Below are 27,058 nucleotides of genomic sequence, written 5' to 3'. Positions count from 1 at the left end.
TCTCCAGGACATGCAACACTGCTGTTGGACACCAGAGAGGCCTCTGTTGAAGTTAACGGTATGGAGATCTAGTATATATATTTTAGATGCTGTATTGGACTCACCTGTAGCTGTGTGTCTATAAAGCAAAAGTAAAAATAGGAAATTAGGCCAAGACATCATGACAGAGCTAGATCTAGCTCTATGATTTAACTAAGCTAAGTTCCCCACTGTAAACAATGTCATATCATATGATATGACATAATTATGTTTAGTTAACACTCTTTACCAAATCAACTAGATCTATACAAGATTAGAGAAGTTGATTTTTAACTTGGTACGAGTGTTAACTAAACATCATGCTGGAGTGAAAAGCAGTAGACTATACTCTAGCTGCAAGCTATGTCTTTTTCTACTGTGACCTTAAATTAATACTAATAATTACTTCAAATAATAGTTGTAGATTGCATGACCCTTTATCAGAGCTAGTACCCTTGTCTCACTTGATGTTTATTGTGTAGTGCATGGATCTTTACCGTCTGTTTTGTGAAGTGATGTACCGAAGTGATTGATGGATGAAGAGTTGCTGAAGCTGGCAGATCATCTCAATGAGATCTCTCAGAAACTCTTGACTATTTGTGAGGCTGGTGAGTATGCAGTCACTGTTAGAAGCATAGATTATTAAAGGGATTGGAAACAGAAGCGGATCACGTGCTAACGTACATAGACTTGATGCTTGTGATTAGAATGCCCTTGATCTTATCTGTGTTTCACTTTTTAATTAGTGGAAACGATAGCGTTGACTTAAAACTCTGCTATAAGAGACGATCATTCAGGCATTCAGGCAGGTATTGTACCAGTGCTTTGTGCTGTTATTGGGAGGTAAGCTGCGTCTTACATTAACAGCATCAGGAAGGTTTTATTAGCACTACATCTCCTTTAGCTGGATTAAGATTGGCTGGCAGAAAATTGCCCCTCTGAATCTCACCCAAGACACAAAACATGGTATTTGGGGTTTTACTCTGACTTGCATCCAAAGGTCCTCTATATAACATCAATACAGCACCTCTAACAATGCTACTCGCCCTCACAGACACTATAGTGACTGGTTCTAGTCCGTTGCAATTAATTTTCTTCATGTCAGTAGGGTAGGCAGAGGGGGCTGACGGGGCTAGAGCCCCCCTCCTTTTGTGCTCCATCAACTGCAACTTAGCTTGAAACTGTAATCTGTCGATCTATTCTGCAGTACTGTATGCGCATAGTTACTAGAATGATGTCATGTAATGGATATGTGGGCAGGGCCATCTGATGCGCATGCTTACTGCTGAGGAAAAGTGATGACCTTTTTTTAGTGAATAAACTTCAGCGTCTATGCTTCAATAATTTGTACGCCACTGCATGTAGAATAACGGCCTCCATTAAACTACCGGGAAACATGGATTGTACCCCTTCCATTTCCAATCCCTTTCCTTTATCTATGTTAGATGTTAGTGGTAATGAGTATAAACTAAAAGTGAGACGGTGTACAAGCCATTCATTCTAACATACATGTACTTTGGTACGTACTTCTTCGAATACACCAATATACTGGAAGTTCCCTTTATCAAGCATGAAACATTTTATTCTCTGAATCCCAGCTGGTCAAGCAGCACATCCACAAAGACTTAAGTGGTGAGTTTCCGTGCTTAGAACACAATTATGGACAAGCTAGCCAAATCCATGATATTTCTGTAGCACAAATTGTTAGTTGAGATCCTTATCACTCACGCACGCATGCACACACACACACACAGTAGTAATAATGTTTCATTTTGTACCTAGCCATACCTAAAGGACAAGTTTTAGGGCTATTCATACATTTACTTACCTAGTATTAAAAATTCTCTCATTTGCTTCTTTTCAAAACCTTCTCTTGGCCTCAAAACCAGTGAAATCACACCTCAAGGTGTCTATTGGTTGACATGCGGACTGTCCAGAGGCTTTACGTTGCAAACGTAAGCTCACGTGATCCCGTTTCCAATCCCCTTCCTCTACTATCTATGGTTTATTTCTGTAGTAGTTTTAGCCACACCCACCTACTGTTTTACATACATGTATAAGAATTTGCAGTTTTCACATGCTGCATAAGCTGCCTTTGCTGCCTTATATTCTAATAGTGAAAGCACTGTGGGTGCTGATGCCTCGGTGAGGTGCCAAAGCTACATGACATAAAATTAATAGCTTTTGCATTAATTGCTTGCATGCAGGCAGAATCACAAGGGAAACGGAAACTCAAAGAGTAGGTAATGATCAACCATGATTGTACTATCGATGCCAAAAGTTCAAGTCTAAAATTAATGGCTGCGTCAGCAGAGCCTTGCAGCTCTCTTCTCACCCTTGAAGCTGCCAACAGCTAGTGTTCTAGTGCAGAGCTAACTACTAAGTAGAGTAGCAACACTCGGTGAACAAATTTTGCTACGCACTTTTCTGAAAAGGCTGCAATGGCATTCCAAGTAAGCAAAACTAGGCATAACTCGAGAACGAAGCATTATTTTGCAAATCCACAAATTAAAATCCAAGAAAACATGACTAGAAGCCTATAGAAACTCTTACTTGCACTTGATTCATCCTTGAGCAGCTGTAGCAGTCTATACACACACAGACACACAGACACACAAAAACACTACCGTATACCTCGCTTGCGCATGCGCACCGATGTATAATAAACTTCACTGCCCTAAAAGAGAATAGCAAAGAAAGTTTAGAACAAGTTAATCCTAACCCTCCACACACACACGTACACACACATTTATTTAAGACACCTATATATAGGACACGTATTAAATTTAGTATTTAAAGGACACCTATTTCGTATATAAGACACCTCTTTAATACTATATAGGACACCTATTTCATAATTATATAGGACACCTATTTCGTATATAAGACACCTCTTTAATACTATATAGGACACCTATTTCGTATATAAGACACCTTTTTAATATTATAGTACACCTTTTTCATATATAAGACACCTATTTCGTATATAAGACACCTATTTCGTATATAAGACACCTCTTTAATACTATAGTACACCTTTTTCATATATTGGACACCTATTTTGTATATAAGACACCTATTTCGTATATAAGACACCTATTTCGTATATAAGACACCTCTTTAATACTATAGTACACCTTTTTCATATATTGGACACCTATTTTGTATTACCTATATACGACACCTATATAATAAATAAGACTCATGGGAGACACAACTGGCATTTTGACTCACCCCCGCCCCCTGCATACTGCACTGCACTGCACTTATACATGTATCTGTAATTAAGTCAATAGTACTCAATCAAGTATGTATGCAACTCTCTCTTATACTATAATATACACTCGTGCACACATACACAGCATGCAGCAGATATTTGGCAGAATAATTATATGCATGCATACATACTCCTATACATCACCAATTTCAACCTATTAACATTATATAAGGTGATGAATTACAGCACCACTCTAAAAGAAGCGCCAAGCCCAACAAATAATTTTTTACTCCAATTGAGCGCCGAATAGATTCTGGAAATATTTGTTGCTGGGGAATTTATAACGTGGCCTAAAATCAAGGCTATACGTGTAATTGACCTTGTGGAACAGCTACTATTACTTTACGTTCTATCGCTAGAGTTAGGCATCTATATTCAGACACAATGGATGTTCAGACACTCATTCTAAAGAAACAAGCAGTGATAAAACATTTTCTTTTGCACCATCTGATCAAGCATGTGTTACTATGAATGTATGCAAAAAAGAATTGTAAATATCAACTTCAAGAGCTGAAAATGTGCTAGTGTCTGATAAACGGTAAGAACAAACAAAAAAACCGATCACCAGACACAACCTACCGCTTTTTCTGTAGGGGGATATGCTGAGAGTTACATAGTAATTATGTAAGGACAATAACTAAACAATAAAACCCCCAAAGTTAGAGTTGCAAAACGCTTAGTATGTCCATGCAGCAAATATTTCTGCTGAGTTACTCGCATATCAATGATCAGACAGCAATGGGGTCAAAGGTCAAAGGCTTTTGACATCCACGTACAACTACCAAATAACCTTTAACCCTTGCCCTCAGTTACACATGGGTGCCAATAACATTAACCTTTGACCCCATTGCTGTCGATCTGATCATTGATACGCGAGAAATAATTGCTGCATGGACATACAAGCGTTTTGCAACTCTAACTTTGGGTGTTTTATTGTTTATATAGTTATTGTCCTTACATAATTACTATGTGACTCTCAGCATATCCCCCTACAGAAGAAACGGTAGGTTGTGTCTCCATGGTGATCAATTTTTTTGTCTGTTCTTACCGTTTATCATGCAGACACTAGCACATTTTCAGCTCTTGAAGACTTAGTAGCTAGTTGATATTTATCAATTCTTTTTTGCATACATTCATAGTAACACATGCTTGATCAGATGGTGCAAAAGAAAATGTTTTATCACTGCTTGTTTCCTTAGAATGAGTGTCTGAACATCCATTGTGTCTGAATATAGCCTTATATACCACTCTAATATAAGCGTCACAATAAAATTATGTTTTTGTTCTATGGCGAAAAAAGGACGGTTATGTTTAGCCTGCATTGCAGCAAAATTAATTCATCATTATATCATGTGTGTATTAGCAATAATTATATAGCTAGTAGCTTTATGTTTTATAGCTTTGATACATCCATCGAGGCATCAGCACCCGCAGTGCTTTCATAATTATACATTACTTCATGAGTATGCATATTAACAAACGTTTCACAGTCCTAATGGTCCATACGCCTGATTAGTGTTGAGTTCAATCTCCTCTTTGGGTGACACCTCCTCATAAACAGGACCAGCTGGTACAGTGGGTCTTACGTTAACTTCCTCTTTGGCTCCAGGGGAGTACACTGCCTTCTTACGCATGAACAAATACATTATCAAGAGTCCCATCAACAATCCAATGACAGTGAATAGAACTGCCGTGATAACCACACTGATGGAGATAGCTGCATCAAATCGACTCCCCTCAGATAGGCTGGCGCAATTGTAAGAAACAGCTGTATAAGTGGTTCAAGGTATAATAGAAGCATGATTACTTTAAGCAATGAATACACTTGCCTCTGCAGAGTGGGTTTTTGTCCCACTCTCCTGTAGCTAGACAGGTAGCAGTCATTATTCCCTCAGGGAACAGCTCATCGTCACACTGAAAGGTCACTTGCGTACCGGAAAGAGCTGGTACTGAATGATTACTGATGGTGCCATTCGTTGATGGGGATAGTGGAGCCTTGCAGTTCATTGGAGGAGCTGTGTAAATAACATACAGTTAGAACAAGGTGCTCAGTAGAGCATTCACCCTGTGCGTTGAGCTTCATCGCACATGCAGCAGCAAAACAGATACAAACATTTTTATCGTAACAACCTTAACATTATGAGGAATGATCGTAAATCTATAAAGCAACGATTAGATCGATTATAAAACATAAAACAGTGTTTTTTGTCACCTTCGAAGATCACCTACAACTATTATTTTTCAACCACTGTCTCATTAACGTTAAAGCAGTCTACGAATGTTCATGCTCAATGCACTTTACTTTAAATTAACTTATTAGAACCTTATTAATTTTACTACTACCTTAACCATGATTTGATGTTGATGTTGATATCATTTATAACAATTCTCATTGTTAATGCTCCCTTTGTTATTGTGCGAGCCTCTGGGGCCCCGCTCCACGTATTTAAGGTTTACCCTTTTTGCCTCACTTTGCTTTACCCTCATGCACTTTACCTGTATATGTCAGTTGATGTTTTGCTTCTCAATCTAAGAATTTGGTTAAGCTACACTGTGAAGTCAATTTGTCTGTAACTAGTTGTTATTGCCTATAGCTAGGAGCCTGTCTCTAGCTAGTTTGTCTAGCCTGTCCTGTCTAGAATCCCTCTACACCAAGATAAGAGCTCAACAACGAAAGTGTCTAGTTCGCTCTAACAGCTCATTTTTGTGTCCACACACATACAAAAATCGACACACACACACCACAATCACTCTACCCTTGCTGCTCGCTGCGCACACACAGGGTAAATATATAACCAAGAACTTAAACTCACGAGTTGTGGGAGTAGTTAGTGCTGCACATTCAATAGCCTCAGGGTCAGGACTCCACATCAATGTACCCTCACATGTCACCCTAGTAACAGCAGACACATGCCCAACATCACACTGGATGGTTACTGTGGATCCTGGCAATCTGCTGGACACTGGTCCCAAGGCTCCATTTATGGGGTTGGTCAACACAGGACAATTGCCTGAGAAGGAGTTTACACTGTGTCCAAAATAATAATACTCACCAATCCTAAAACTGTACTCAGCGGTCGTACTGTTCCCAGCACAGTTGGTAGCCACCACACTGACAGTATAGTTCACCTTGTATTGGGTAATCAGAGTGACGGAGGTGGATGTGAGGACAGTAGCAGAGAGTTGGGCCGGAAGTGAGACGGTCACTGTGTAGGTGAGGTCATCTCTACCACCAGTCTCAGTAGGAGGGTCCCAACCAATAGTTACGCTGACTTCATTGGCTAAGATGCTCAAAGTGGAGTGTCTCACTCTTATGGTGGAAGGTGGTCCTGGTGGATCTAACAATAAATTACTACAATTATGGACGAGACACTAATTAACTGGAACTCACCAACCAATCGGATCATTGAAGATCCTATAGTGGTCAGAGTAAGCACAAACCCCACACAGGACACAGTGATCCCATTCTCTGCTGTTCTTGACAGAGTAGATGTTAATGTAGCATTATCAACTGCAATCAGTGTCACAGTGTAACCTGATACAACAATGGGTACATTGAGATCAGAGGTGGAGAGGATAATGAAGCTAGTACTATCTGAAAACACCCATCTCAAGGAATCTCCAGGAGCGGTGCAAGTGAAAGTGACTGTTTCCATTGGACATGGTCTCTCCATACTCACTGAATATTGGGCTTTGCAAAACATGCAGTGTTCAATGTAAGGAAATCTATAGTTAGTCTTACCAGTGCTGAGGCCAGCCAGAAAGCAAATCAAGAGAACTCCTATGAGCCAATATATATGTAATGTCATCTTGAATTATTTCTTGATGCATGTCAATGTGATTACTGACTAGCTAGACAACCTCCTTGTTTTAATATAACTTTCATAGCTTTTTTAATTACACTTCCTGTTTTTGTATCTCATACATGTAGACAGTTATAATAATTTTTGTTGATACAAGATACAACACATCTGGTGGCTGTCCTTTGCTAAAAATTTACCCATTCATGTATGTATGCATGCGCGCTCATGCATGGTTATTCCAGCATGCCTAGCTGCCTTTCTAATTAATTGTGCTCATGAACATTTAATATGTGATTATCATACTACTAGAATATTTTGCTAGTCAAAAACCTTTACAAATGAGCCGAATCAGCAGAAAAATTGACCCTTTGCTATATCTAGCTACTGCGTTCTGGCATATGCAATGATTGCATGTGTGTAATTACCAGTACTAATTTAGGTTTTGCAATCGTATTTTTGGGAGCTGATCAAAGTTCGATACTCGCAAACCATTCTAGTAATACGGTATAAGCATCTTGAATATTATCCCAAATATAACGTTCAAGAAACTAAAAGGGGAAATATATAACTCTTTCTGATGCAGCAGCTTATGATGGTATAGATTTTTTTACATGCAATAGGGTTTTATATTAGACAAGAGTGAAGGGGTGAGGGTGTGTTATGTGTGTGGAGTATCGAAATATCATGGATACGATGAGAAAAGGTACGTGTGTGTAATGAGCTATTTTCCGTGTTGCAGATGTATTGAAGCCTCTGACAATAATCTGTAAACTACTGATATACTAGCGCTTTGCTGATTTTAAAATGTGTTGTCCCATATACACTTAAATGTGTATCTATTTATAATTGACGAGCTCGAGGTTGAGGTTTCCAATACGTTGTCGTTGAATTGAGTCAATAGTGTCTATGTACATGCATGTATGCATGTATGCAACTCCTTTACTCATTCACTTGATTGTGAATACAAATTATTTTGTCAAGGGTGTGTGTATGCTCATACTGGTACCATCAACGATTTCACGATTAAGGTGATGAATCTTATGGGGTGTTATCTGTGTAACAATTAGTATGACAATGTACATGTGTGCATTCATAATTATACACATTACAATATGCATGTCAACACTATCTCTCACTATATACACCCTTTCTCCCTCACTCTACCCCCCTCTCCCCCACTATCTTTCACCATATATACACCCTTTCTCCTTCACTCTACCCCCCTCTCTCCCACATACTATCTTTCACCATAATTATATACACCCTTTCTCCTTCTCGATCCCTTTCAGTTGCGTATGTCCACATACCTCCCCACAGAGGAAATCAACCACACCTACCCACAGTGACACTTGCGACCAGCCAACCGGTAATAATCAAATATTGGTAGTAGGTTATGACCCTCCATCAAAGCTACAACCATTAATTCTTATCTCACTTAATGTTTATTGTTGAGTGGGATCAGAGTGATTAGTGCTTATTCGTTTTGAAATCTTTACCAAATCTACCCACCCTAGTACAGAATGTGCATATTGGTTGACTGATGCTTACCATTTGCAACTCTATTGCTTATTATGTTTATTCTGTAGGTTACCACTTTATACATGGTAGAGAGGTTGTCCTTGCAGATTGTAACTATGGATACACTGCAGTGCTAATGTTGAGGTGTGTCACAATAGGATTGTGTGTGGTAATGATCTAAATGTCACGAATCATCAACCAGTAATATAGCTTATAATGACAAGAATGCTTGAAAATGCCTTCTGAGCTGTAGACCTGAGCTAAAGGTCTTTAGTACAATCACTAACACATCCAAAGTCAAACCGTTATCAATTTATAGGCCACTAGTTCTAATGAACGTGTTTGCCATCGTTGTCCACTACCACCACTAAAATGAACCTGATTAGAGCCTTGCTTCGCTCGGATTATACTTTGCATAGGACATTTTTACCTAAGTTTTACTTTTTTCTGAGGGTCATTTGTTTATTTTACCCAACTGTATTTCACTATTTCTCCCTCCCCCTCAGGTACTATGTGGCTGAGGGTGTGAGGCTCTACTCTCAGGAGACCTGGAGGGTGGTCACACAGACCAGGGGAGTGCAGCTGGTAGAGCAGCACATCCACAAAATGGTGAGTTTCTGTGATTGGAACACAGTTGTGGACGAGCTAGCCAAATCCATGATATTTCTATAGCACAAATATTTGTTAGCAGATCTATCTTGTTTTGATGTTGATGTGTCTGTGCAAGTAGACTTACAATATCCTAGAGCCATGAAAATTCATCCGACGAACTGACAAACTACGAATGTTTGACCCCTGTAAATTACCCGCTATATATACGATAGAGTGTTTCCATGAATGTGTGGAGCTTTAGGTGGGGTATGGGATAAGGTATCCTAGCTTATGTGTACAAAGGTGTTTGTGATAAGGGTCCGTGTGCTTTGTAGATTATGTGGCAGATAAATGTGGGCCAGTGTACACAAGAGAATTCTCAAGTGAGCTTTGTAGAATTGTAGAGTTATACATAATAGCTAGCAGTTCTAATCTTGTACGCCCCCTCCAGTTTCATTCTCCTACTTAGAGAGCTGAGTGGTGTGAGTGGGTGTGGTGACCGAGTGTCCTCCCTCCTCCCCTCTGTGCTGAGACACTACAACACAGACACTACCCTCAACACATCAACCTCCTGGAGACACTGCTCAAACTGGTGAGATGGGTGATAGATAAATGGATACTCATTGTGTCATCGACATGCGTGCACGAATCACTATTATAAGTTCAGTGCATTAATGTCCTTGCTGATAACGTCCAGGCCAAAAAAAACACTAGCACTTATAATTGTTCGTGCACGCATGTCGGACGTCCTCTGGTGACCCTATAATTATGCTCTCTATAAGTCTATGAAGTTACTTTAGTGATGTATGTTGTACTATCGATGGCGTGGGTTGAAATTTCTTAGACAGCTAAGTTTCCTCAAAAGCTGACATTGTAAGAAACATTCGATACTTTTGAAGTAGGTTTCACATAACAATTTCTTTGTAAATTGTACTGTGGCTATACACGTATCTAACTTCTTTGAATGTGTTCAATGTTTCTCTGTCCTTGTTTCCTACATGTATGCTATTTCAATAGATAATGAGATCTGCATACTCCAGTTATTACAAGTACTCCACCCTCAGAGCAGTGACAATGCGCTGGTGCAGTCTGCTGGAGTGAGACTGTCTCACCTAACATGTGTAGTGGCTTTTTAATGAACAACGTTATTGTTTACGAAAATTACCATAAGTTTCATAGTCCTACTGGTCCGTACGCATGGTTAGTGTTCAGTTCAATCTCCTCTTTGGGTGACACCTCCTCATAAACAGGACCAGCTGGTGCAGTGGGTCCTACGTTAGCTTGCTCTTTAGCTGACGGGGAGTACACATTCTTCTTATGCATGAGCAAATACATTATCAAGAGTCCCACAAATAATCTTATTATCGTGAATAGAATTGCCGTGGCAACCACGCTGATGGAGAGAGCTGCATCAAATCGACTACCATCAGAGAGGCTGGCGCAATTACAATTACAATTACAAGGTGCAGCTGTAGATGGTTCAAGTGGTGGGGATAGTAGAGTCGTGCAGTTTATTGGAGGGACTGTGTAATGAATATTTAATTCATTAACAATTGTATCCATAACTATACAGCCAAGAGCTTAACTCACGAGTTGTGGGAGTAGGTGTGGTTCGTGATGTACACTCAATAGCCTCAGGGTCTGGACTCCACATCAGTGTACCCTCACATGTCACCCTAGTAACAGCAGATACATACTCAACATCACACTGGATGGTTACCGTGGATCCTGGTAATCTGCTGAAGACTGGTACAAAGGCTCCATTCATGGGGTTAGTCAACACAGGACAGACGCCTGAGAGGAGAATCAGTTGACATAGTGTGTAAAATATATATATACTCACCAATCCTAAAGTTGTACTCAACAGTTGTACTGCTCCCAGCACAGTTGGTAGCCACAACACTGACAGTGTAGTCCACATTGTATTGAGCAGTCACAGTGACAGAGGTGGGTGTGAGGACAGTAGCAGAGAGCTGGGCCAGAGGTGAGACAGTCACTGTGTAGGTGAGGTCATCTCTACCACCAGTCTCAGTAGGAGGGTTCTACTGTATAGATACACTAACGTCATTGGCAGAGCTGCTTGAAATGGAGTGCCTGATGGTGGAAGGTGGTCCTGGTAGATCTAATTGTATATATATATAAACAGACAATAGACGAAGTACTAACTGCAACTCACCAACCAATCGGATCATTGAAGATCCTATTGTTGTTCGAGTAAGCAGTGGGTCCACAAACCCCGAACACGACACAGTGGTCCCATTCTCTGCTGTTCTTGACAGAGTAGATGTTAGTGTATTGTTATCAACTGCAATCAGTCTCACAGTGTAACCTGATCGCACTAGTGGTTCATTGAGATCTAAGGTGGAGAAGATGTCGATGCGAGCCACATCTGATGGTTCCCATCTCAAGGAATCTCCAGGAGCAGTGCAGGTGAAAGTGACTGTTTCCATTGGACATGGTCTCTCCACACTCACTGAATATTGTGCTTTACAACAAATGCAGCAATTAATGTAAGGAAATCTATAATTGAATAGTTAGTCTTATACCAGTGCTGAAGCCAGCCAGAAAGCAAATCAGAAGAACTCTAATGAGCTTTATCTCTATTAGTGTCATCTCTTATTTATTGATAGTTAGAAGGTTGCATTTCAATATTATTGCTGACTAGGCAACCTACTTTAATTTGTTTACTTCCTTTATATTCAGAGCTTCTTTTAATTACACTTCCTGTTTTCGAATAGACAGTCAGAATATTTATAATGATAGAAAATATCACACTAAACATATTTCAAGGGTGTAAATGTTCTCGCTAATTAATTAAGCGAACATTTATATACTCACGAATTTAAATCGTATGCGTAAATGCTACAAAAGGCAGCTATTCCACGGAAATTAAATCCGCGAAAACCGGTCATTCCGCGAATTAAAGTTATACCCTCGAAATATACCTGCTCACAATCTTCACAATAATTACGTAATACATGTATCGACTCTCCCAGAGCCATGCATGCAGTGCTCTAGATCAAGTGGCTTGCACATCCTCTAAACCCTATTTTTTTTAGGTCTCATGTTGTGATTTTTTTTATTAGCACACATGCATGCATGCATGTCTACACATTATACAGCTTAGCAATCCCCCCCCCCACACACACACACAACAGACACACATAAGTGAACAAGGATTGTCTGAGACTATATACGTGGGACGACTGGTGAGAGTACTGTTGGAGTGTTTCCATGACAATAGCCTGCCGTTAATAGATGGTGAGTGTTAGTCTCTACTAATGTCCAATGGTTTACATGTCTCACTCATCTCTTTTAGACGGTAACTTCCTAAAATGCTTAATTCCCGGTATAAGAAACACGACACTCATTCCCTTTGTCTGTATGTATAATTGTATCTGATTGATCTCTGGTACTTCATTATGCCTCGGTGCGCATACGCAAGCGAGGTATACGGTAGTGTGTGTGTGTGTGTGTGTGTGTGTGTGTGTGTGTGTGTGTGTGTGTGTGTGTGTGTGTGTGTGTGTGTGTGTGTGTGTGTGTGTGTGTGTGTGTGTGTGTGTGTGGACTGCTACAGCTGCTCAAGGATAAATCAAGTGCAAGTAAGAGTTTCTATAAGGCTTCTAGTCATGGATTTTAATTTGTGGATTTGCAAAATAATGCTTCGTTCTCGAGTTATGCCTAGTTTTGCCATTGCAGCCTTTTCAGAAGAGCACGTAGCCAAATTTGTTTACCGAGTGTTGCTACTCTACTTAGTTAGCTCTGCACTAGAATTCAAATTCGGTAGTCACTATCGCTTATAACATGATGACAATTAGTCAGCTGATCAAACTTACAGCATAAATAGAGCTATAAGAAAGAGCTACATTTTGATAGGCAAAAGAGTGTGTAGTTGTCCTTAACAACGCTCGTAGCAGTCAGGGGCGGATCTAGCCGGTAGAGCGAGGGTGCTTAAGCACCCTCCTGACCTTACAGTGGTTTGTCCACACATAAGTGAGTGGGAGGCTTAAGCAGCTACTTAGCAAGTTTTTCCTTGATTACAAGCTTTCATATTCACTCATCACTTACTTTCAGTTCTCCTAAGTCCTGCGAAGCTCTGTTTGTGCAGTTCTATAGTCACTAAAAGGCTCTAAACCTCCAGCACATGCTGACTGTCTCTAAGGAGTGCTGACCTTTTGTTTTAGGCAAAATCTAATGTTTTGATGCGCATGCTCACTGTTCCATAGAAACGACAACCTTTTTTTAGATAAATGCTGCCTTGCCACTAGAACCCCCCTGACAATAATCCTAGATCCACCACTGGCAATGATCGATTATATTATGCGTGGTCGCCGATCTTTGCTAATTCACTCTAGTACACTTGTCTCGCTTGATGTTTATTGTAGTGGATCTTTACCGTATGTTTTGTCTCAGCTGTTGCTTGACTGAAATGATAATTATACTTGTGCCAGTGGGATGATGAAGAGTTGCTCTGGACGACCAACCTGGAGTGAGCTGGGAGACCATCACGAGGAGCAACTGGCAAAGGAACTCCTGAGGCTGGTGAGTATATGCAGTCAGTACATTAGATATGGCATGCGGTAGATCCAGTGGTAATGAGTAAGTGGGACTGTAATACAAGCCATGCAAGCTATTCATTCTAACAACATTTACTTAATTAATTAAGCAACCACAGTAGTTCATCTGCATACATGAATCTTCCTTTGTTGCATTTATTGATACTACTACCCACACACACACACACATGCATGCAGTTCAACCTGTTGTCTTACTAAATGTTGTCTCACTTAATGTTTTTAGTGTAGTGGGTCTTTACCGTCTGTTTTTGGCTCAGTGTGATTGTTGCTTATCCATTCTGAAGTCTTTACCAAATCTACCCACCCTAGTACAGAATGTGTTTATTGGTTGACTGATGCTTACCATTTACAAACCTTTTGTACTGCTTACAATTATTGATATTTACGGATATGATAGAGAGATTTTCCTTTTGTTTAGAGGTCTCACCATAGGCCTTGGTGACGCTGGTGAGAGCAGCATACAGATTAGGTGTATTGATTTTGTACAAAGATGTGTTTGATAAGGTACTTTGTACATGTGCATGTGGTATAAATGTGGTGGTCACTGGTCACTAGTGGATCCAAGGGTTGTGAATGTGTTGTGTGATGTAAATTGAGGCAGATTATAATAATTATTATGCCTCGATGCACATGGCAAGCGAGGTATACAGTAGTGTGTTTGTGTGTCTGTTTGTTTGTCTGTGTGTGTAGACTGCTACAGCTGCTCAATGATCAATGAATTGTAAGTAAAAGTTTCTATAGGCTTCTAGTAACGTTTTCTTGGATTTTAATTCGTGGATTTGCAACATAATGTTTTGTTCTCTAGTTATGCCTACTTTTGCTTACTTGGAATGCCATTGCAGCCTTTTCAGAAGAGTGCGTAGCAAAACTTGTCCATGTAGTGTTGCTACTCCACTTAGTAGTTAGCTCTGCACTAGAACGCTAGCTATTAATTGGTAGCTGCAAGAGTGAGAAGAGAACTGCAAGGCTCTGCTGAGTGAGAGTGTGTGATGTGTGTGGATGTGCTATGTGATTGAGGGTGTAGTGGGGTATGGGATAAAGGTATTGATGTTGTAGATTAGGTGTACTGATCATGTACAATAATGTGTGTGATAATGGTACTTTTGTAGATGTGCATGTGGTATAAATGTGGTGGTCACTATAGTGATACACAAGGATCCAAGTGTCCAAGTGTTGAGTACGATGTAAATTGAGGCAGACGTATAATTAACTAAATCCTTTTCCCTCCTCCAGTTCCCTTGAAATGTTCTCTCTCACTTCTTTTTGAATGCATATGTGTTCAATGTTGCTCTCTCTCTTTCTCTGTCCACAGTTTCCAGTGTTTGCCAAGCTACTAGGTGAGAGAGTGTTCAAGAGACACCTAGAGCATGTATCTTCTATGGACTGGTAAGTTATTATTAGGACTGTGTAGGAGCCATTACTTTCAATATCATAGGTTTGTTCCAAAACACTTTGTGTCCTTTTTTCCAATAAATTATTGATAATGTAGATCTATACCATATACCCCCATCCACCACAGAGCAGTGACAATGCCTGGTGCAGTCTGCTGGAGTGGACTGTCTCACCTCACTCTGTCAGCTGCTGGGGAGAATGATCCTCAGAGGGAGAATAGAACAACATAATCCAATGTGAGTCTTTGTGTAATATCATGATAGCACTGTATGGCATGACATAGGCTCAAGTCCAACTTTCCTTATACAGGACGATTGTTACTGTACCCACGTATGTTTATTGTGTCATTCAGTATGACCCTTAAGTTAACTCACAGCCAAACCCACTCAGCTTAGGCTAAACTTCCACTGTATACCCGGCACGTACATTGTGTGAATTGGTATCACTTAAAGTACTTACTTCGTTTATGGGACATTCCTCAATTTAGTCACCACAAAAAATGAGCACCCCCTCAGATTTCAGTGAAACATACATACTAATAACCACACCCAATTTTAGCCCCATGTATCATAATTATTTACGAGTGCTTCAAAATTCACCAAAATGTTGGTGACCCGGCCACCTATATGCTATAGAGCATAATTTCTGCCAATTACCTTATAGTGGGTTATTTTTGTATGGTGGAAATTTTCGTATCAGTGGCTACAAAAATTAAAACTGAGAAATTTTTCATCACGTCACCATCCTGACCTGTACGAATACAAATGGGTAGTTTGTATGAAATTGCACCAACGAAAATTATCCGCTATACAGTATACCTTTCTCAAACCAAATTATTAAATGTTATCCCATAATCTGGCCACACAACATTGTGAAACCCTAGTTGTTACATAAGCTACAAGAATACACTCTGGAAACACTCTGATCATAAGTTGTTTCTCTTTTAAGAGGTAGCCTTATCTCAGAAGCAATAAATAAATTCTTATGTGTGTTAATTATTTGCTCTATCTAGTCTATACGTGATGCTTCGGAGAATTCTGAAAGGTTACTCTTTAGCTATAGGCAATTCTTATGGAATGACCCACAGTCATGTCAATAACTGCAGTTCACTTTTATATTGCAATGTCTATATCTTCTGATCCCATCACGAAATTAAGTTGTAAAAGGCGGAAAATAGTAACTATAGACGCCATTTTGGAGTAATTAAAGGTTACAACAATGAGCTTTGACGCCTTTAGCCTTTTGAGTGCCCACCCCCTTTAAACGTGTCATCTGAAAGACTATATCATAAGGAGTACGGTGAATTAATCAGTTTTTATCCGAATCATGGCAGAAGTTAATGTGTTCTATGAACTAAGTATGGGAATAAAATTGGCAGCGTGTGTCTCATAAATCAGTCGCTCTTCCTAAACGAGACTGTCTGACCAATGAGATTGCTCACAAGTATCAGGTGACTTGAATAGGAGGCAGCAAATAATGAAACTTTACCTGCAGTTGAGCAGCAAGCAAATATTGTGGCTAAATAGAGATAGCGGATGTGGCACTGTTATAATAATCATGGTTTTATGGTTTTGTCAGCTTGTACTAATACATTCCATTGTCATGATATTACGTAGAGAGTACTCTGACGTTCCTCTCTGAGGGGTGTGGCTGATTCATGTGACTAATAATTATATTATGGAAAGGTATGTACATATAATCAAGAGTATATGATAGAGAAGAGAGTATCAAACGTAGGCATACTGTGCATCAGATGTATGCGGAGAGTAACGTGACTTCCTGTATCTGTCTCACAAGCTTGGAATTTGTACACTGACCAATCCAAGTGTGGGTGATGTAATCTATCAAGAAAGTAGATTACATCACCCACACTTGGATGGGTTGATAGATTACATCACCCACTCTTGGATTGGTCAGTGTGCAAATTCCAAGCTTGTGACAGATACAGGAAGTCACATTACTCTCCGCATACATCTGATACACAGTATGCCTACGTTCGATTCTCTCTATAATAATCATATAGCTACTCTTGATATAATTTATGCCAAGTTTCGTTGAAATCTGAGGGGGTGCACATTATTTTGTTTGTGGTGACTTTGACGTGCATGAAATCTCTCTTATAACAAACCAATATTTTACACTTACTTTCCTAACTTCATATGGCAGATGTAATGCACTTCCTTTATTATTAACTGCAGGTATCTGGACAGTTTGACAGAACAGTAGCTGTAGCTTCCCTCAATGTTGTGCATATTTATTATACATTTTTATTAACAAACATTATTATGTAATTGCTATAATAATTACAGTAACTGTTAAAATTAATGGTTAGCAATGTACAGCAGGTGAAACATATGCTATACTGCTGGCTAGAAAACATTATGTATGCATGATGATAGTTAGTACAAAAGTCAGTAGCATGAAGTTTAATTCACAGTCCTAATGGTCCATACGCCTGGTTAGTGTTCAGTTCAATCTCCTCTTTGGGTGACACCTCCTCATAAACAGGACCAACTGGTTTAGTGGGTTCTACAACAGATAATGCTGTTTTTCTTGCCTTCTTACGCGTAAACGAATACATCACTAGGAGTCCAGCGAGAAATCCAAGGATAGTAATGGCAACGAAAGTAGTAGTAACACTGATGGCAATAGTTACACCAGTTGATAGGGTGGCAGCTGTGAAGGATTAGCAATAAATATTGGGATAGAAGCAGGCTGAGGCAGTTGTATATCACACCCAGAGTATCAGTACACGGGGTTGTATTGTTACTAGAATATTTTGTGGTGAACCAAATCAGCAGAAAAATTAATTTACCTCTTGCAATCTGCGTTCTGTGTGTAATCACCAGTACTAATTTAGGTTTTAATTTTTTATATTTGAAATTGATCCTTGCTCACAAAACATTAATCTAGTAATACTATAATTATAGCTAACTAGAATATTTGGCGGATGAGCCATTTGCATATAATAGGTGCCAACTTCCTAATGCAGCCAAGTTTCAAAACGTATAAGGGTGTTATATAGCCCCCCCTGAGCGACTGGCCCAAGGAGAAATTCACAATAATTCCTCTGATTTTCAGTGCAGTGCAACAATTCATATCTATAATTCTTCCATGTTTTCCTACAATCTCATGAATTGTTGTGGGGATGCCGTCCCAGCAGCATCACGTACTGCTCAGCTCTCTTCACGCCCACTTATTGGATGCTTAAGCTATAAGTTCTCTTGTGTAAAGCTGTTTCTGTTTATTGTTAAAAGATTCAAGCAGTAGTTTTTTTTTACTTTTCCAGGCTTGATAAGTTTTATTGGATAGTAACACAGCTAATTATAGAAGCAGTAACCTTGAAAATTTGGAATATCTAGGTGAATAGAAGTTTCTTTTCGGGATAAGAGTGTTAAATGCGGGAAAGTTGGCACCTATATGCATTTGGCATCTTAGGCGTGTGGCTACTGCTGCAATGCGTTGGGTCCACCGGAAAACTTTTAATTTGACGGTTTTAAATTTGGCCATCTAAAAACACCTACCAAAATTTCCGGTGTGTATGTATGAACATGGCAGCATGCAAGTATAGGGCAATAAATTACAGTCATGCAGAAGACAATAAGGCTTACGTTTGAAAACGGTTATTGGACACAATTATGGTAGATGATGGTGCATAGTCAGACATGCACTGCATGCATGTATGGGACTAGCCTCGATCCAAGGCCACACTTTCTTGAAGAGTGGGCCTGATATCGACTGCTTGCGCATGCGTTAACCATGCAACAACGTGTATGCTCAGTAAAACAATGACGTCACAAAGAACGGAAGTGGAGTAGATAGAAAGTTCGATAGAAGGTTAATTTCTAGCCCATCTGATAGCATTCTGATAGCTACCCATAGCCTGCTATGTTAACAAAAGACTCACAGCCTGCAACAGTGTGCGGATGACAATCGTCTGAACAGAGTGAAAGCTGCTATATATGGACAGGCCACGCCCATCTATAATGCTTCTGGTGAAAAGTCTACTAAAAATTATAATTATACTACTGCTACTGACTCTATCAGAAAGAAAATTAGTCTCGAATACCCGCCTCAACCTAAAAGCTTTTAGGTTGAGGGGTATTCGAGACTAAAAGAAAATAGCTATACAACAAACCTACAGCTCTGTCTCTAGCTAGCTAGCTATATATAGCTCTGTGTATGACTTTAACAATTAGTGTATTCTTTGTCAAGATAGTTTCTCTGATAAATTCAGTATTTAATATAATTATAGGAATTTGTACGGGAAAAAATGTCCACTAATTTTGCGCGTGCGCATGCAAGCAGTCAGTAGCAGGCCTTCTCTTCAGGGGAGGCCAGTGAAGGAGGCTAGCATGGGACTAGGATCACAGCAGAGACAGCAAACAAGTCCGAAATGTTACAAACCACCAGTGCAGGATTTATTTCAGATTTTCCCAAGCGGGTGACATGTGGTTGATTAGCTAGCATAGGACACTAGCTTGCTTGCGTCTCCAGAAAAATGTTACTTCGAACGAAAATGCTTTTCCAGACAAAATCGGTTAACTGACTTGTTGGTAACTTCAATGTTGCTGCAAACCTTGGAGCATGTGACATTGTATACCGGTATACAATGTACTAGCTATTAATAGTAGATCTATACAATGTAATATTATTATCAAAAAATAATCGTGGTTACTGATTGTGACTAAGCAAACCATTGTTAAAAATTGTTGTTACAAGTTACTATATAATTATTAGGAAAAAATTTAATCTTAAAATAATTTACACAGGTAAGCAGACTTAAAATAACACAGACAAACAGACCGCAAGGGATTACCATAACCCCGTGGTTGCTATGTGCCTCAGGTTCATTACTCTCACCTTCAGTTGGTAACACACACATGATTGCCTCAGGCTCAGTGCTCCAGACTCCAGCATTAGTGCAAGTGATGGTGTTGGGTCCAGTCAATGGGAGTCCATTGTCACACTGGTAAGTCAGCACTGTTCCCTCCAACACTGTCTCATTCAACATCTCATAGTCCACTATAGTTCCGTTGGATGGCTCCGAGGGTAAAGAACAGTTGACTGTGGTGAAATGCAACGTACATAGGATATACTATATAGCACCGGTGGTATGACAGGTACAGTGCAGTACGTTCACTTATAGACACAGCGAAAAAATGAACAGAAAATTGATGTAGACTATATACCTGGCCTCTCCCTGCACACAAAGCTCCCAGGATTCTCCACCCACTCTCCCCTACCCTCCACATCAGTGCATGTACTGGTTCTCACATCAAGGGGGAACAGTCCATTGTCACAGCCATAGATTACCATTGAACCCAGTGAGAAGGGTGGTGTCCCACCACTGATGTTCACACTACCTCTAGATGGTGCAACTGGAGGGCTACAGGCGATTGGGGGATCTAATACATGAGATCAACATTCCTTTAGAGAGTTAATTGCCCATGTATGATACCTGTAACTGGGATGCCACAGTCAAAGAACCCAGGGTCAGGAGACCACCCATTACTGCCGCAGGTTGAGGTTCTCACTTCATTGTCTCCGCTACAAGTGAAGGTGAGCATGGATCCACCAATAGTGACAGGAGGTGTGTTAGTGATGATCACACCAACAGCAGTAGACGGTGTGGGGCATACAACTTTAGTAAAGAGAAGGACTACATGACTATATCTGTACGCACGACCTTGAAATAGCTTACTAAGATCAACTATTTGACTTTCTTGACTCATTCCAACACAGTTGACAGCTCTGACCATCACATTGTAGTGTGTGTTGTAGGAGACAGTGATCTGTGTGGAGGTGGTCTCCACGGTGGTTGGTGACCCGGAGAGAGATGTTGAGGAGATAATGAGGACATACCTGACAGACACACCACCAGTAGAGGAGGGAGGGTCCCACTCCAGAGTAATAATGGAGGAGCTGGGTTGGTTTAGAATGGAGGATACTATTGGGTTGAGGGGAGGGGAGGGTGGATCTGTGGGTGCATTAATTACTTGTTCCACAATGTTTTGTTCCGAACAAAGAACTCACCAGCCACAGTGATAGTGAGAGGACCCTCTCGTGAGCTCCCTCCCACACACTCCACCATAGTATCCTCCACAGTGGAGGCCTCAGACAGTGAGGTAAGAGTGGCAGTAACCATTCCTCCACTGGAGTCAGTGAGAACACCACGGAATGCTGGAGTACCTCGTGTTTCATCAGTGTTAATGTTGTCGTTGGTTCTTAAAGTTATGCTGAATGTAGCTTGTTGTGGTGGAGTGACGTCCCATCGTATGAGACTATCAGGCATAGTGCAGGTGAAAGTGACAGTGTCATCAGGACAGGCCACAGTGGGAGTGGATATCAGTGTGGCTGAAACAAATTGTGTGTTCCAGTGAACACATGTATAGATGATGATCTATGTGTAACTTACCTGCAGCAAGACTAAACAGCTGGATGCTGATAATAACTGCCTGTACTTGCATTGCAGGAGCTATATATATATAACTAGCTGGTACAACAACAAGCTTAAGTTTATTGATCACTTATGATATGAAACACACCCTCTATTGAGGAAGTCAGAAAAACCACATCAGAATGTTGAGTATAATTATAATATTGAAGAAGTCAACCATAATTATACAGAACTAGATCTATAATTATTGGTAGTAGTACAGGTAATAAAATTATTGTTTCCTTCCAGTACAGACACTTCACTGAGGTTGATTAGGGTGGACATCAGAGTTCCACCATCATTGCTCACAAGAACAGAACAGCATGATCACTCCAGATCCTAATGTGTCCCTCCTTCGACCAACTTGAGAACTAATAAAGAATGTACTTTGAACCCAGACATCGCTGGAGGATCCACTTGCCATATCAATGCAGGGCAGGCTTAGAGCATGTGAGCAGAACTGCCTCTCCATGCAGGACACACCACACTCGTGTTGGTGTTGGACGCTAATGAGGCCTCTGTAGTAGAACAGCTTCAATCACCACAGGGCAAATATAAAACCATCTTTACATCCTAGATTATCTCCAGCCATGAGACAGTGGGTGATTTACTGTGTCAGTGTGGGTACAAAAAAAGAGATCTAATATATTAACCTTGTGTTTACCATACCCTATACCCAGAGCCCTATATCTGCTATATCTGTAGAGTTGTCCTGAAGAAGTTTTCCAAAAGTAAAGATTGTTAATGAAACATTTGCTAAATTGCTGACTTCAGTAAATAGCTGTGGGCTGAGTAACCTGTTAGTGTTTGTTTAGCCAGCTGTTGTGATCATAAAGGATACTGTTCTGTTGACAATAGAGATGAATGTAATCATGACCATTATGATAAGTAAACAAACGATTCACAATCAAGATCAAGTAGCGAGCTATACTCTGCATATATTTGATTTCTCTATAAGCCTGATTGACTGCCAGTCAATGTGGCCTCTAGAGCAAGTTACAAAATCTCCATTGTCTCACTTGTCTTAAACAACAATTGGTTTTGTACAATCGTAAACATCCTTCTATAAGCTCCACTTTTCAAGTTTTTGGTGATAATAACAAAAACTATGAGCACTACAACAATCAGTACCCCCATGCAAACAGACCAGACCGCCAACAACACCTCCAACAGCCAACAACAGCAATTGCAAACAACAATAATAATTATAATATAACCCTCTAATACCTTGAGTGAAGCAAAACATGGTGAGAGGCATTAGCACTGAGTTTTTCTTTATGTACTGTGATTTATATTTGCTGCAGGAATCTGGGAAAGTTGGACAGAACAGTGCACACTGTCTCAAGCTCAAGGACAGTTCCAGGTACATTTGTGGACAGTTGTGTAACTCTTATTATATTACGTATACATATACATTTATATCCGATGTTGAATAATGAAAGTTGCAAGGAAAACAATAGCTGAAAGCTAGGGTGTAATGCACTTACTACCACACACCGAGGCATAGTAATAACTGTCGAGTTTGATCACTTGGTTTAAAAGAAGCACACCACTTTATTCTTTCTGATTGAGGAAGTCAAAAAAACCACGTTATAACAATGGCAAGTTTTACAGCAAAAAATAACCTCCTCTGATGTATTATATAGGGAATGCAATTGAGACAATCTCCAGGTTATATATACGAACTATAGCGAGTCTACAATTATATATAGGCCTATAAAACAAATGAAATGGCAGAATGATCACAATTAACTTGCTATTGAAGTGAATGAGTTTTACAGTCCTAACGGTCCATACGCCTGGTTTGTGTTGAGTTCAATCTCCTCTTTGGGTGATACTGGTACCTCCTCATAAACAGGACCAGCTGGTGCAGTGGGTCCTACGTTAGCTTGTCCTTCAGTTGCGGAGAAGTATACTGCCTTCTTACGAGAGAAAACATGCATCACTAGGAGTCCAGTGAGGAATCCAATGACTAGAGTGACAATGAAAGTGATGACCACACTGATAGCGACAGTAGAAACTGTGAGAGGGGATAGTATGACTGCATGTATTTTTGGAATAGCAAACAATTACTAACCTTCAGTCCTAGGCACACACTTGATTGTTTCAGGCTCAGTGCTCCAGACTCTAGTATTAGTGCAAGTGATGGTGTTGGGTCCAGTCAGTGAGAGTCCATTGTCACACTGGTAAGTCAGCACTGTTCCCTCCAACATCGTCTCATTTAACCTCTCATAGTGCACTATAGCACCGTTGCAGGGCTCAGGAGGAAGAGAGCAGTTGACTATATGGAAGGTAACAAAATGACTGTATACGTACTTAGGGAAATGTGGAACAAAGGCGATGTATATGTAAGCTACTACAATTATACGTCCCAGAAATTACAAAATGAGCTTTTTCGAAGGAAATAAAAAACATTACCTCTAAACAGCTACATTTCAACTCGCCTCTCCCTGCACACCAAGCTCCCAGGATTCTCCCCCCACTCTCCTCTACCCCCCACATCAGTGCATGTGCTGGTCCTCACATCAAGGGGAAACAGTCCCTCATCACAGCGATATATGACTTGTGAGCTTAGTGTAAAGGGTGCATGGTGTCTCACCACTGACGTCCACACTGCCTCTAGATGGTGTGGCAGGAGAGCCGCAGGTGACTTGAGGATCTAATGAAATCAATATTATACAGTTAATCCGCTACGTAGGATACCTGTTCTGCATTCAAATGTCTTAGGGTCAGGAGACCACCCACTACTGCCACAGGTTGAGATTATCACTTCATTGTCTCCACTGCAAGTGAAGGTGAGCATGGATCCACCAATAGTGACAGGAGGTGTGTTGGTGATGGTAACACCAGCAGCAGTAGATGGAGTGGGGCACACAACTGCATTGATTTAAAAGTATGATAGGGAATGAGTATATGTATATGTTTTATAACCATAAAATAGCCTACTTATATCTACAATCCAAATAATTATAATCAATGTGACGGCAGTCACCATGAAAATTATAGCTAGCTTACTTAGATCCACAATTGAACTTTCTTGACTCATTCCAGCATTCCAGCACAGTTGACAGCTCTGATAGTCACATCGTAGGGAGTGCTATAGGAGACAGTGATCTGTGTGGAGGTGGTATCCATGGTGACTGGTGACCCGGAGAGAGGTGTTGGGGAGATGATGAGGACATAGCTGACAGACACACCACCAGTAGAGGAGGGAGGGTCCCAGTCCAGAGTGATAATCGAGGAACTGAGTTGGTTTTGAATGTAGGATATGCTTGGATTGAGTGGACGTGTTGGGACAACTGCAATAATAACATCTCAACAGGCTTAGCTATGAATTACAATACTCACCAGCAACCATGATGGTTTGCTGCTGTGACGTAGGACCATTGTTAGTAACAGTACAGGTGACATTGCTATCATCCAGTACAGACACTTCACTGAGGTTGATGAGAGTGGACGTCAGATTTCCACCATCATTGCTTACAAGAACAGCCTCAAATATGATCACCCCAGATTCAAGTGTCCTTGGAATACCAACTTGTGAGGGAAGGAAGAAACTTTGCAGTGACGTCCCTGTTGGTGCCATATCAATGCAGTACCAGGCGAAGAGCATGTGAACAGAACAGCCTCACCAGGACATGCTACACTCGTGTTGGACATTAGAGATGCCTCTTTTTGGTAGAAAAATATAACATTAAAGTAATTTATAGCATAATTTATACCGAAAAATACGATCTGAGACAGTAATTAGCAAGACCTGAGTTGGTATAAGCATATAGCTTGTACTATAATTATATAGTCTTAGCTACCTACAGAGGACTTCAGGTTGGTTGACACCAGTTAGAAGTTGAAGTGCAGCCAGTCATGTCATACAGTGTATGTCTACTTGCAATTAGTGGTCATGCTTGACTGCATTTCAATTTTAATTTTCTACCAACCAACCTGTATCAGAGGTGACCCTCTAAATATACGACATTTAAACATTTTTCACTCATAATCATATACATGGCACTTAAATCGCCTCAATTTCAGAAGACACATTTTATTAAGTTTAACCGACCTGTAGCTATAGTGGCTCAACTACCTCGACTGACCTCTGGCCTTGTGATTAATGTATTCCTCATCATTGCAAATTTCTACTATTAATTAAAGCTGCAATTGGCTCGAGATCCCACACTACTGTTGAATATGTGACAAGCAAAGTCAGAAAGTAGTCGGAGGAGATAAAACTACTAGCTAATATTGCCCAATCACAACCCCACACAGCCTACTGTGCTGACGTTCATGCATGGTCTTTCCAGTCGTTGGTCCTTCCTGTCACGTATGATTCCAGACATTGCTGACCTGCTGCAACCCTCTGGAGGACACGGTCCAACACGACTTGCTTTTTGCCTTGACTGAACAACCATGCAGCGTGTTCAAGGAAAGTGAGAAATCTTACTGGCTCTTCTGTCCATCTAGGAGGAATAGGAATTACTAATCCGGTAACTGCATCACATAATTATGTAAATGAAGTGTCGATAAATACCGGGCAAAGACGTTTCTTCCTTCTGACAAGAGTTGGGACTATTCTGCAATGAGAGTGGGGCCTTCTTGGAAGCAAGACAATGTATACGTTAATCTGAACAACTTAAACTTTCCATAGCTAGCTAGCTAGACAATCTATGGCTAGATTTTTGTTACTTGAGAGCATACACGGAGCTAGCCTCGTTCCCAGGCCGATCCGTCTCCAATTGAATGCTAGGTCGACTCCTAGTCGATGGATCGGCCTGGGAACGAGGCTAACACGAAGCTAAATTACGGTACTAAACTTATACAGGGAAATATGACAGGAAACAAAGTGTGAAGAATCTCTGCTTTTGTTTCCGGTTCCTGCCACGCCCAGATACAATCAATACCAGGCCGTATCGGCCTGGGACTGAGGCTACTGTGGGACAAGGTCATCAAATCATCGACTCCTTATACTGATGCTTCCTTACTGATGCTGACATTACCTTTCGAGCCTGATCCCTCGAATATAACTGTCACTAACCACTTCCAATCACTATTATTTGCCTCCCAACTCTACATGTACAATCATCAGCAAAAAGCTATTAAGGAGTGTATGTATCTTCATACACTCCCTGATTAAAGCTAGCTAGAGTCTAGGCCTCAAGCTCTAGCCTCATACAGTGATACACAACCACATGAACTTACTTGCAACACCTAGAGCTGATGTTATGTAGAGACAAAGCAGGAGACATCTTTGGACAAGAAATTCCATCATTAGCTCAAGGTCGGTCTAGCTGCCGCGCCGACACGGAGAAGCTATAAATGTGCTGAGTCGGCGCTTATTATTGTCAGAAATAGCTACTGGCCGGCCATCAAGGAAATGCAATGAGTATGGGGGGTGATCAGTGCCAAAACCTCCAGCTCTTATTTATTTAGTACTAAAATCATTTGC

The 27,058-nt window shown here is 40.5% G+C and overlaps 5 protein-coding genes across 9 annotated transcripts in view; 1 reads left to right on the top strand and 4 right to left on the bottom strand.

The window, feature by feature from the left end:
• LOC135348938 (mucin-2-like) overlaps nucleotides 1–7,187 on the bottom strand; it is a 97,115-nt gene extending 89,928 nt beyond the window's left edge. The window contains exon 1 of the mRNA XM_064547349.1: nucleotides 7,038–7,187. Coding sequence (XP_064403419.1) covers nucleotides 7,038–7,104 — 67 coding nt within the window. The 5' untranslated portion in view covers nucleotides 7,105–7,187. The remainder of the gene's footprint in view (nucleotides 1–7,037) is intronic.
• LOC135350079 (uncharacterized) lies at nucleotides 478–17,470 on the top strand. Of its 5 annotated transcripts, none has more exons than XM_064548801.1 (11): nucleotides 478–626; nucleotides 1,617–1,650; nucleotides 8,388–8,464; nucleotides 8,685–8,760; nucleotides 9,123–9,225; nucleotides 9,659–9,799; nucleotides 12,366–12,468; nucleotides 13,659–13,749; nucleotides 15,097–15,170; nucleotides 15,304–15,412; nucleotides 17,375–17,470. In XM_064548801.1, exons 1-6 carry the CDS (start codon nucleotides 551–553, stop codon nucleotides 9,674–9,676), a joined length of 384 nt encoding a protein of 127 aa, XP_064404871.1. In that variant the 5' UTR covers nucleotides 478–550; the 3' UTR covers nucleotides 9,677–9,799; nucleotides 12,366–12,468; nucleotides 13,659–13,749; nucleotides 15,097–15,170; nucleotides 15,304–15,412; nucleotides 17,375–17,470. The 5 variants fall into 5 exon arrangements, 3 of the variants coding, with proteins under 3 accessions (XP_064404871.1, XP_064404863.1, XP_064404878.1); XM_064548793.1 differs by lacking the exon at nucleotides 17,375–17,470 and adding an exon at nucleotides 16,793–16,865; XM_064548808.1 differs by lacking the exon at nucleotides 17,375–17,470 and adding an exon at nucleotides 16,793–16,865 and having other exon boundaries at nucleotides 13,621–13,749.
• Nucleotides 10,080–11,657, bottom strand: LOC135332174 (mucin-2-like). Its single transcript, XM_064527556.1, has 4 exons — nucleotides 11,529–11,657; nucleotides 11,051–11,249; nucleotides 10,798–11,001; nucleotides 10,080–10,730 (listed from the first exon to the last, which is right to left on the bottom strand). Exons 1-4 carry the CDS (start codon nucleotides 11,655–11,657, stop codon nucleotides 10,381–10,383), a joined length of 882 nt encoding a protein of 293 aa, XP_064383626.1. The 3' UTR covers nucleotides 10,080–10,380.
• Nucleotides 17,471–17,479: 9 nt separating the features above from the next.
• LOC135348821 (uncharacterized) lies at nucleotides 17,480–21,722 on the bottom strand. The gene is made up of 7 exons (XM_064547183.1): nucleotides 21,595–21,722; nucleotides 21,213–21,533; nucleotides 20,881–21,156; nucleotides 20,638–20,820; nucleotides 20,369–20,584; nucleotides 20,040–20,243; nucleotides 17,480–17,852 (listed from the first exon to the last, which is right to left on the bottom strand). Exons 1-7 carry the CDS (start codon nucleotides 21,644–21,646, stop codon nucleotides 17,608–17,610), a joined length of 1,497 nt encoding a protein of 498 aa, XP_064403253.1. The 5' UTR covers nucleotides 21,647–21,722; the 3' UTR covers nucleotides 17,480–17,607.
• Nucleotides 21,723–23,149: 1,427 nt separating this feature from the next.
• On the bottom strand, nucleotides 23,150–24,668 carry LOC135350108 (uncharacterized). Its single transcript, XM_064548826.1, has 4 exons — nucleotides 24,631–24,668; nucleotides 24,319–24,492; nucleotides 23,693–24,274; nucleotides 23,150–23,635 (listed from the first exon to the last, which is right to left on the bottom strand). Exons 3-4 carry the CDS (start codon nucleotides 23,826–23,828, stop codon nucleotides 23,391–23,393), a joined length of 381 nt encoding a protein of 126 aa, XP_064404896.1. The 5' UTR covers nucleotides 23,829–24,274; nucleotides 24,319–24,492; nucleotides 24,631–24,668; the 3' UTR covers nucleotides 23,150–23,390.
• Nucleotides 24,669–27,058: the final 2,390 nt, after the last annotated feature.

This window comes from Halichondria panicea, chromosome 1, assembly GCF_963675165.1.
Source record: "Halichondria panicea chromosome 1, odHalPani1.1, whole genome shotgun sequence".
NCBI classification, from domain to species: domain Eukaryota; kingdom Metazoa; phylum Porifera; class Demospongiae; order Suberitida; family Halichondriidae; genus Halichondria; species Halichondria panicea.
This window is presented reverse-complemented; position numbering and strand designations above follow the sequence as displayed.

Excerpts from the sequence above, each read along its gene's own strand:
- LOC135350079 (XM_064548801.1), top strand. The coding sequence starts at position 551 with ATGGATGAAGAGTTGCTGAAGCTGGCAGATCATCTCAATGAGATCTCT. Across the intron at positions 627-1,616 it reads CTTGACTATTTGTGAGGCTG|CTGGTCAAGCAGCACATCCA; the intron begins GTGAGTATGCAG and ends TCTGAATCCCAG. Across the intron at positions 1,651-8,387 it reads CATCCACAAAGACTTAAGTG|TTGCGTATGTCCACATACCT; the intron begins GTGAGTTTCCGT and ends GATCCCTTTCAG.
- LOC135332174 (XM_064527556.1), bottom strand. The coding sequence starts at position 11,657 with ATGGAAACAGTCACTTTCACCTGCACTGCTCCTGGAGATTCCTTGAGA. Across the intron at positions 11,250-11,528 it reads TAGTGCGATCAGGTTACACT|AACCCTCCTACTGAGACTGG; the intron begins GTGAGACTGATT and ends TCTATACAGTAG. Across the intron at positions 10,731-10,797 it reads CACACCTACTCCCACAACTC|TCCCTCCAATAAACTGCACG; the intron begins GTGAGTTAAGCT and ends TTCATTACACAG.
- LOC135348821 (XM_064547183.1), bottom strand. The coding sequence starts at position 21,646 with ATGCAAGTACAGGCAGTTATTATCAGCATCCAGCTGTTTAGTCTTGCT. Across the intron at positions 21,157-21,212 it reads TCTCACTATCACTGTGGCTG|ATCCACCCTCCCCTCCCCTC; the intron begins GTGAGTTCTTTG and ends ATGCACCCACAG. Across the intron at positions 20,244-20,368 it reads TGTGTGCAGGGAGAGGCCAG|TCAACTGTTCTTTACCCTCG; the intron begins GTATATAGTCTA and ends ATTTCACCACAG.
- LOC135350108 (XM_064548826.1), bottom strand. The coding sequence starts at position 23,828 with ATGTTGGAGGGAACAGTGCTGACTTACCAGTGTGACAATGGACTCTCA. Across the intron at positions 23,636-23,692 it reads GTGTGTGCCTAGGACTGAAG|TTTCTACTGTCGCTATCAGT; the intron begins GTTAGTAATTGT and ends CCCCTCTCACAG.